At 42.0% G+C, this 9,507-nt stretch overlaps 1 protein-coding gene across 1 annotated transcript in view; it reads left to right on the top strand.

Annotated features, from left to right (window-relative positions):
* Positions 1–4,699, top strand: part of LOC115588077 (magnesium transporter NIPA3-like) — a 4,901-nt gene extending 202 nt beyond the window's left edge. The window contains 8 exon segments of the mRNA XM_030428389.1: positions 67–123; positions 2,094–2,184; positions 2,294–2,454; positions 2,574–2,741; positions 2,941–3,020; positions 4,008–4,064; positions 4,067–4,222; positions 4,364–4,699. Of these exon segments, the coding sequence (XP_030284249.1) occupies positions 67–123; positions 2,094–2,184; positions 2,294–2,454; positions 2,574–2,741; positions 2,941–3,020; positions 4,008–4,064; positions 4,067–4,222; positions 4,364–4,570 (977 nt within the window). The 3' untranslated portion in view covers positions 4,571–4,699.
* Positions 4,700–9,507: the final 4,808 nt, after the last annotated feature.

Raw genomic sequence — 9,507 nt, 5'->3', positions numbered from 1 at the left:
CTAAAATCATAAAGAAGCGTGATCTGTGTTTGTATAAAGTATAACACTGTGTATCTGTGTTTCTAGGGGATGGAGGTCATGGCTACCTGAAGGACTGGCTGTGGTGGGGAGGCCTGTTAACCAGTAAGAATTTATTTTTAAATGAGATCATAATTCAGAGCTCTGTTAACTGTTTACCTCAGTCAGTTGGGTTCATTTCTTGGCACAAAGACTGTTAACAGAGGGAAACTGCTAGCCTAGCTTAATCAAAAGTTTAGAATAAAAAAGATAACGGTCGAAGCTTCTATTCAAATTTTTGTGTGATCTGGACTTACTTCCTTCAGATCGCCTGTTTTAAAACTTTAAAGCAGTTTAGTCTTGTATATTTTACACTGGTGGAAAAGCTGCTCTCATTTTTCTGCAGTAGAATAACTATGGAGGCCGTGGCGGCAAGAAATTTGTCCCACAAAAAAGGAAATTAATGTTTGTTTCCATCCACTCCGGCGCACTGGTTAGCACCTTCTTGCCGTGTTAGCATCAGGGCAAGAAGGACCCGGGTTTGAGAGCAGGCAGGGCCTTTCTCTGCTGAGTTGTTTTCCCCGTGCCTGCGTGGGTTCTCTCCGGTACTCCACGTTCCCAGAACTCAAAGACATGCAAATGTTAGGCTAATCAGTAACTCTAGATTGTCTGTAGGTGTGATTGTAGGCGTGAATGGTTGTTTTTCCCTGTATGTGAATCCTGTCATGAACGAGCGACTTGTGAAGAGAGTGAGAGTGAACATTTTTTTATTTAAGATTTGATTTGGGAGTGGAGGAAAAAATATTTCCTTTAAACCGAGTGAAAAAAATGTTTTCAGAACGAAAATTTCCTCCTGAAAAAAACGAAAAATAATGTGGATTTTTTTTTTTTCATGATTTAATTTTATATTTGTGTGTGTGAAGCCAATTGAAAATTTCAGTAGGAAAGGATAAGTTTGCATGTGTGAGGCCAAGTGGAAAAAACATTCTGAAGATTTTTTTTTCCATGTATGAAACTGAGAGGAAAAGTGAGAGAGTGGGGAAAAAAGTTTATTAGGTACTAATGTGTTAATTCATTCGAAACATTCATTAAAACCAAACTTTTTTTCCCCACTAGGTTTTCACACATGAAAACTAAGTTTTCTCATCCCAAAAAATACAATCGCCATTTTTACACCGAAAAAGAATTGAGGAACTTTTAAGGATTTTGCCAGTATTTTTTTTATTTTTTTTCTCTCCAGTCATAAACACAGGAGAGAAAATGCTTTAGATCAGATTTTGAAAATGGTTCACCAGAAAAACAAAATCCTTACTTGCCCGGATCAAAAGACAAAAGTTTTTAGTCAGATTAACTCAAGACTGTAAAGTCCATTGCTCACTGTCTGTCAAACAAAAACAGAACTTCTTCCAACAGGAGACATATTTTCTCTTCTTCCTGCCCATTGTTGTTGGGTATGTTTGTTTTCTTTACGTTGCTACCTACAACATAAAAGTGTCTCCGCCTCTTAATGTTTAGTTTTCACTCCAGGACGGCCTCTGGAGTGCAGCGAGCGCTCTGTTTGGAAGGCCAGTCGGCTCTTTTGTGTGTCTTTGTTGCTGAGTTGTTATTGGTTACCACAAATCAATAACCCCAATTGTGGCCAGTCGTTTCCCCATCTCTAACAGCGTACGGGTGGGTAGCTGGGTGGAATGGGAGCCAATCGATACAATTTGAATGATATTAAAGATTTGATAGTCAATTCAGATCAGGTTAATCTGAGGCTGTAGGAGGAGATGATATTACCCTCTTCTAATTCAAAACACTCAGTCGGACTTCTGTGGTTATTCTGGTGTAACGCATTACTCTGCACGGACTGTGATATTGTAGAGTAACTTATTACTTTACTAACTTGACCCACACTGGTACTAAACTAGGCTAAAGACACACCTTCATCTTTTTAACTGATATCCATCTTCTCATCTGACTGACTGTTATTTGTTCTACAGTTGAATTTCAAAGACATGTTTGTGGTTTAACCTGATAACAGATGTTATCAGCCGTCACATGTTGTTTTCATTTTAATGTGGTTCACTCAGCATTGTTCTCCGTCTCTGCAGTGGGAGCAGGAGAGGCCTGTAACTTCGCCGCCTACATGTTTGCTCCGGCCACGCTGGTGACTCCACTGGGCGCTCTGAGTGTCCTCATCAGGTAGCCGTAGCTTCAGTTTAACCTCACTTTGTCAGCGCAGAGGCAGTTTTGTTTGTCTCTGGGGATTAGCTGATAAAGTGATTGCACGTTGTGTGTGTGTGTGTTTCAGTGCAGTTCTGTCCTCCCACCTGTTGGGGGAGGTGTTGAACGTGGTGGGGAAGCTCGGCTGTTTTCTGTGCGTGCTGGGAAGCATCTTGTTGGTAATCCACGCCCCACAGGAACAGGAAGTGACATCACTACGGGACATGACCAACAAGCTGCTGGAACCGGGTGAGAGGCAATACACCCGGTTACTGTCAACTTCCTGTGGAGGCCGATTTATTATGCTAGATTTCAGTACTGACTCTGTCTCGTGTGTGTGTGTGTGTGTGTGTGTGTGTGTGTGTTAGGGTTCCTGGTGTACATGTCGTTCGTGTTGGTTCTGTGTGCGGTTCTCGTGCTGTATTTCTCTCCTCGGTTCGGTCCCTCCAACATCCTCGTCTACATCAGCATCTGCTCGCTGCTCGGAGCCTTCACCGTCTCTTCTGTGAAGGGCCTCGCCATCGCCATCAACACCGGTTAGAGACCAAATACTTCCCAATGTTTATATACGTTAAAAAAAAAGAATACAGATAAATTACTGCAGTTGAGTTGCATTGTGGGCGATGTAGGCTTCAGGTTTTGACGAGGACGATGGAGTAAAAATGATGATATCTCACTCTGATGAATCGATGCAGGACTCTTAATATTCACTATCCTCTTTCTCTCTTTGTCTAGTGATGTATGATATTTCAGTGCTTGCTAATCCTCTCACCTGGATCCTGCTGCTCACTCTCATCGTCTCCATAGTAACACAGGTGAGCCGTAAAATTATTTTGTTGCCGTGTTCCCACAGCTTAGTGTGGCTCGGCTCGGCTCGGCTCAGCAATGCCTGGCCAACAGAGGACGTTCTGTCTGTCTGAGATCCTCTCATGGAAAGTAAACAGAGGAATGTTTTTACTTCATCCAGTAACCATTTTTGTGCATTTGCACCGTGGCTGGAGGCAGTATGTTTTCGGGCTGTCCATATGTCTCTTTCACGTGAGCACTGTAGCTTGTTTGCAGTCACATGATCCCGATGACGCACTAATGTCAGAGTCTTGAGGCTTATAACTAGTTTAGACTGAGTTTTTTTTAGCCCTTGCCTGCAACCGTTTTGCTGAGTTTTTAAAACTTCTCGCCTTCATGTGTCTCTTCTTTTGGGACCTGAAAGTCGCTCTTGTTTTTTCCCCTGATTTGACCGGTTGGCACAGCTTCAAACAGCAGAAAACTTTGACATTTATATAGCGCTTCTCCATGCTGAAATCACTTCCAGTTATTTCTCTCTTTGTGTCGCGCTCTCCAGTCCTGCTCCTTCAGTCTTGGTTCAATGCTTCCCCCTGGAAGTTCTATAAAACTTTATTATAACTTGTTTATAAGGAACTGAAGAACAAACGCTTCACTGCTTCCTGTAGAGTACTTCTCATGATAATTATGACAACATTTTGGACAAATGTCTAGTTAGATAAAATGATGATGATCTATAACGATGAATATAACAAGGCTATAATATGACTATGAGATACGACTTTTCTTGGCTAGTAGCAAAAAATGGTAGAAAAACCATAGTAGTAATTAAATATCACCCCTTTTTCTAGAAACAGTCATTGTATTACCTTTTTAGATTAAGCCTTTATAAACAGTGTGTGTCGACTCACTGTCAGAGAGCGTGAGAAAGCCCAGATGAAACCAGTGTATCTATACTGTGGGAGTATTGAAACAGTTTCAGATACTCAGAGACAGAAGTGTGTTTCTGCCGCTCACAGGTGAACTACCTCAACAAGTCTCTGGACACCTTCAACACCCTGCTGGTCTACCCCATCTCTACTACGTCCTCTTCACCTCCGTGGTTCTGTCCACCTCCATCATCCTCTTCCAGGAGTGGAGGAGCATGAAGCCGGTGGACGTGGTCACGACGCTGGGAGCCTTCCTGGTCATTGTGGTGGGCGTGGCCATGCTCCACCTCTTCAAAGAGCTGCAGGTTGGTGGTCCCTCCCCTCCACATTAATGTGTCTTTATGGCTAATTTTAAGAAAAGAATAGTGGAAACCTGTAATGGCTACAGATTTCAGGGCTACAAATAGATGCGATACAAGATTCAAACCTGCTTTAACGTCTTTCAGATGACGATGAAGGAGCTGACCAGTCAGCTGGCTCAGCCGGTGGAGAGGGAGGGGCTCTCGGAGGAGATCTCAGCCAATGCACGAGCAGAAGGAGATCGAGGATGGAGGAATAAAAAAGAGGATAAATACGGTCTGATGGACAACATGGTGATAGAGAGTCTTCCTCCAATGAGAGAGGAGGGACCGAGAGTCTTCATCATCAGCTGAGAGGGACGGAAGAAGAGCAGAGACACGGGTTTGTGTTTCCTGTCTGGACTCTCTGACTGATGTTATAAACATTATGCACTTTTTTAAAGGTCAAAGACACAAACTATTACTAAAAACAAATGAAAGTGACTGCAGAGAGATTCAAATGTGTATATCTCTATAGTTTTTAAGTCAAACTAAAAAACAACTGTAGTGAAACAAAATGACTGCAAACAGATGTGAAATGACTACAAAAGAATTAATACAACTGCAAAGATGCACAAAACGACTACGGAGAGAAAGATTACACAGGTGATTACAGAGAGACGGGAACGGCCACAAAGACATAAATGCAAAGATGCACAAAACGACTACAGAAATTGAGAGAAAAGAGAGGATAGATGCATGGTGACTACAAAGAGACATAAAAAAGACTACAAAGATACACAAAACTACTGCAGTGAGAGAGAAAAAAGGACTACAAACTGAATGCCAAATGACTGCAAAGACAATTAAAGTGACTTCAAACAAAGAGACGCAAAACGACTGCAAAGACACGTGAAGTAACTGTAAAGTGACGGCAAGATGTTTGGTGTCAGTGAAGGAGTATTAAATAACGTGAGGTTGTTATCCAGAATGTAAACGCTGGAATCACAAATGATGCTCTGCGACACCTTCAATGTACTGTTTCCTTTTTCCTCTTGAAGGTGGTGAGAAAATGAAAATGTTTTTTTCTATGAAGACATTCATTCCACTCACCATCACTAACTTTCATAACCAGCTTCTGTATTTGAGAAGGTATTTTCTGAATGTGGGACTTTAGAAATTTAGCTCATTTTTGCACAGGATGTCTTCTCAACAAATCTCATGAAAAACAAACAAACCCAACAATGTGTCCGTGTGTCTCAGGACCGTGTGGGAACACTCTGCACTTGCAGCTGATAATCATGTCTGATAATGTGTGATAAATTGTGTTTTGGAACAGGTGCAATCTGGGCGTGTCACATGAAACCCTGTTCTGAACGGGGATCCGCTCTGAATAAATAATAACCTGCAGGATTTTAGGTCAAACGCATCAGGCAGCGGTGTAACTCGATAGCGGCGCGGTCGCCTTTTTGAATCGAAACTTGAATCGTTGCCACAGTTCAAACACAAATTAGGTCCACAAACTAGAGGAAATAAACACATTGTCCTCCACACAATAGGACCGACGTCTCCTCTTTCAGTTTTAAATGTCACGCTGAGTGGGATCAGATGGTGCGCTGTTAATCTGTAGTCGTCTATTCATTGTTTAACAGTGTAAGTGGCTGTTGTGCGGTTACTTTGACCTCGGGCTTTAAGTTAATTCAGCCTGGCTATCTGATGTATCTTATATCTGATTATTTTTCTTTTGTGGCAGGAAACGCAGCGCGTGGGACTGTGCATAACATGCTACATTCAGGGGCTCGCCACATATTTACAGCAGACGAACAATAACGTTAACCGCTACAAACAATCAGTACATTGTTGATTTTGATGTTTTCATGGATTTGTTGAGAGAAACAAGAAAAATGTGAGAATCCAAACTCAGTTTGGGGAGAAACATTTACAGATGTTTGTTTTTATTTTTTTTAATGTATTTATTTGTATTTTCTGTAAGGAAATCTGGGTTGAATCTTTTTTCTGTCTGTCTGTGGTGCCAGGAAATGACGGCAGAGTGAGACACCTTCGCTTCTGTTTTGAAACCCTCATGTTTTTTATTGTCATGGTTCTCGTCTCTGCTGATGACTCTGAGTCTATGACGCAGCCAGACTACACGAACTGTTCTGTGTGATGCATACTGACCATCGTCCAGTGTTGACTGTAACTTTCAGCTTGAATTGCATTTTCCATAAGGGACATTTCGTCAAGAAAAGCACACAAAACAAACGCACACGTCAGTGATTCAAAAATATGTAAAACCCATTACAAGATTTATTTAAAGATGCGTATTTGGTGGATATGAGTTGATGAGCGACACATTTAATTCAGACAGACCGATGGATGCAAAGAAAAGATCTTTCGTCTTTCTGTTGTCCATTTGTCAGCGACGAAGAGACACAGATGGACTACAAAGTCGCGACAAATCAACTTCAGAGAGACGACAGATCGACTACAAGACACGATGAATATACAGATTAACATGGTAACGTTTCCTTTTAATGAAAGTGGGAACACATTGGTCATAGAGACTAAGATTCTGCCACCAGAAACCTGTAAATCAGAACAAGCAAAGAAATCTTAACTAAAGATCCACTTCTGCTTTCATTACGAGAGTTTTGCCTCGCGCCCTCAATGATTGGTGACCCTGACAAGTTGTGTATACACTGAATGATGCTCAGTACTGAACTGTATAAATGTATAATATGTCTGCAGCTGAAGACTCGTCAGTTCATGAAGCTCAGATGAACAAAGTGTCAGTGTTTTTTTTAAAGGAACACGCCGCTGTTTGTTCAGGTTTTGGCTCCCTCAACAAACATCACATGTACTTTGCATTAATGATAATCAGTTTCCAGCGTTTCAGATTCTTGTTCACTTGAAAACGAGCAGCATTTATGCAAAGTATCTGTGATTTGTTGAATCGCTCGGATAAAAAAATCAAAAACTGGTCTGGCCTGGTTTCATTTATGGTCGTCTGATTCTGAGACTAACGTCAACAAGCGTTCGATTTTCCTGTAAGTTTTTTTAAATCTATTGTGGTATTTTAAATGCACACGGATCATTTCAATAAAGACTTGTTGCCAGGAGACTGAAACATGTTTGAATCGTACTTTCATTACTGTTTATTCCATCACTTTGGTCCGTTTTGTGCTTTGGGTTACATTTGTGTAACCGTGCTAACAACACCGGGGCCAAAACAAAGAAACGCAATCATAGAAAGATAACGGAGAAGAAAACAAGATAGATAAGAAGTCCTGGGAGCAGATGAATAAATCCTGCATTAGTCACGTCGTTCTTCACACTATTTATTTTTCCACACGAGCGTGTTTGTCTCTGCCTGTTGACTTATCGGTGATCGCTGCTCTCTCTCGCTGCTGCTTCTCCTGTGGGGAAGCGGTCTCACCGAGGAGGGAGGATGTTGTCAGTGAAATGTTTTGTCAGTAACCTCAGTGGACTAATTATCCAGCAGCAGAATCATCAGGAGACACGCTGACAGACTGAGTGTCAGACAGGAAACCTAACAACGGGCAGTTAGTCATGAGTTAAGTAGAGACTGTCTGGATGCTCCTCACTCTACTGAAACTTTCACTCCGCCGCTGCAGAAGGAATTTGACTTGCAAAGTAGAGCGACATCCAGCAGCAACCGGTGACCGCAGAACAAAATCAGGCTCGTAATTAATCCACTTGTTGTTATGAGAGTCCACAAACTGATTTACGTATGCTGAGCGAGTTCCGAGCCGATGAAAATAAAACTCCCAGAAGCTTTGTTGTATGTTTTGTTGAGTTGTGTACTTCAATTAAAGTTTTTCTCAACAGGTGACCAATGAAATACGGATTTTTCTTTTTTTTTCTTTTAACACATCGCCTCGTCAGTAAACATCATTGTCGAGGTCACATAGGTGGATTTTTAGCAGCAATGGTGGTTTGTTAACAATAAAGACAACTCCCATGATCCTCTGCTCTCACACCTTTTTGATTTGTTTTTGTTGAGATTGTTTTGCCAGGTACTCCCTGATCATGAAGTGGAGAGTGCAGCCTGTGGTTATTTTCTCCAAGATGGGATTTTGGTAAGAAAATGGGTTCCTCACGGAGAGTGTTTTGTGGGGGATGAAATAGTGCAGGTTGTTCTACCACTTAAGCGAAGACCCACAGTATTACAGATCGCTCATGATGGTGTGTCAGGTCACCTAGGTGTAAGGAAAACCTATGATCGAGTTCTGAGACATTTTTACTGGCCTCGGTTAAAAAAAGACATCTCTGCCTTTATCAAGACTTGTCACACGTGCCAACTGACTGGAAAACCAAATCAGGTAATAAAGCCTGCTCCATTATTCCTATTCCTGTTGCTGAACACCCATTTGAGCATTTGATTGTTGATTGTGTTGGTCCCCTGCCACGCTCCAAGTCAGGTAGTAACTTTTTGCTAACTGTGATGTGTCAAGCTACACGCTACCCTGCAGCCTTTCCCCTCAGAAATATAACCACCAAATCTGTTGTGAAGGCATTGACACAATTCATGTCTACCTTTGGTATCCTAAAGTTATACAGTCTGATCAAGGGTCTAATTTTACATCGAAGTTGTTTGCAGAAGTGTTGCAGCAGTTAAACATCAGACATTCACAGTCCAGTGCTTATCATGCTCAGAGCCAGGGAGCTTTAGAAAGGTTCCATCAAACCTTAAAGTCCCTCCTTCGTGCATATTGCACTGAGTTGGATCGTGATTGGGAAGAAGGGTTACCATGGCTTATGTTATCAGCTAGGGAGGTGTCTCAGGAGAGCCTGGGTTTTAGCCCAAATGACTTAGTGTTTGGTCACACTGTGCGTGGTTTTTTGGCCTCCTTACAGAGTGACTGGAAATCAAAAGAGGCTCCACAAAACTTGATAGATTATGTCAATGGTTTTAGACACCGTTTGTATCAGGCCAACAAGCTGGCAAAAGAAAACCTAAAGGCAGTTCAACACAAAATGAAACGTCTTCATGATCGGCGTGCCGAAAGTCGGGAATTTAGTCCTGGTGATCAAGTTCTGGCGCTTTTGCCTCTAGTGGGATCTCCATTCCAGGCTAAGTTTTGTGGCCCTTATATGGTGGCTAAAAAGGTGTCTGACTTAAATTACTTAATCTCAACCCCTGACCGGAAGAAATCAGTGCAGTTGTGTCATGTTAACCTGCTTAAACCATACTTTGCTCGGTCTTCAGTGGCAGGACTTGAGTCATCGCCGTCTTGTGTTGCTGTAGCAGTTCCAGTGGGTCAGGTACGTGTACATTCTGATCCGGCAGT

This window comes from Sparus aurata, chromosome 1 (genome assembly GCF_900880675.1).
Source record: "Sparus aurata chromosome 1, fSpaAur1.1, whole genome shotgun sequence".
Taxonomy (NCBI): Eukaryota; Metazoa; Chordata; class Actinopteri; order Spariformes; family Sparidae; genus Sparus; species Sparus aurata.
This window is presented reverse-complemented; position numbering and strand designations above follow the sequence as displayed.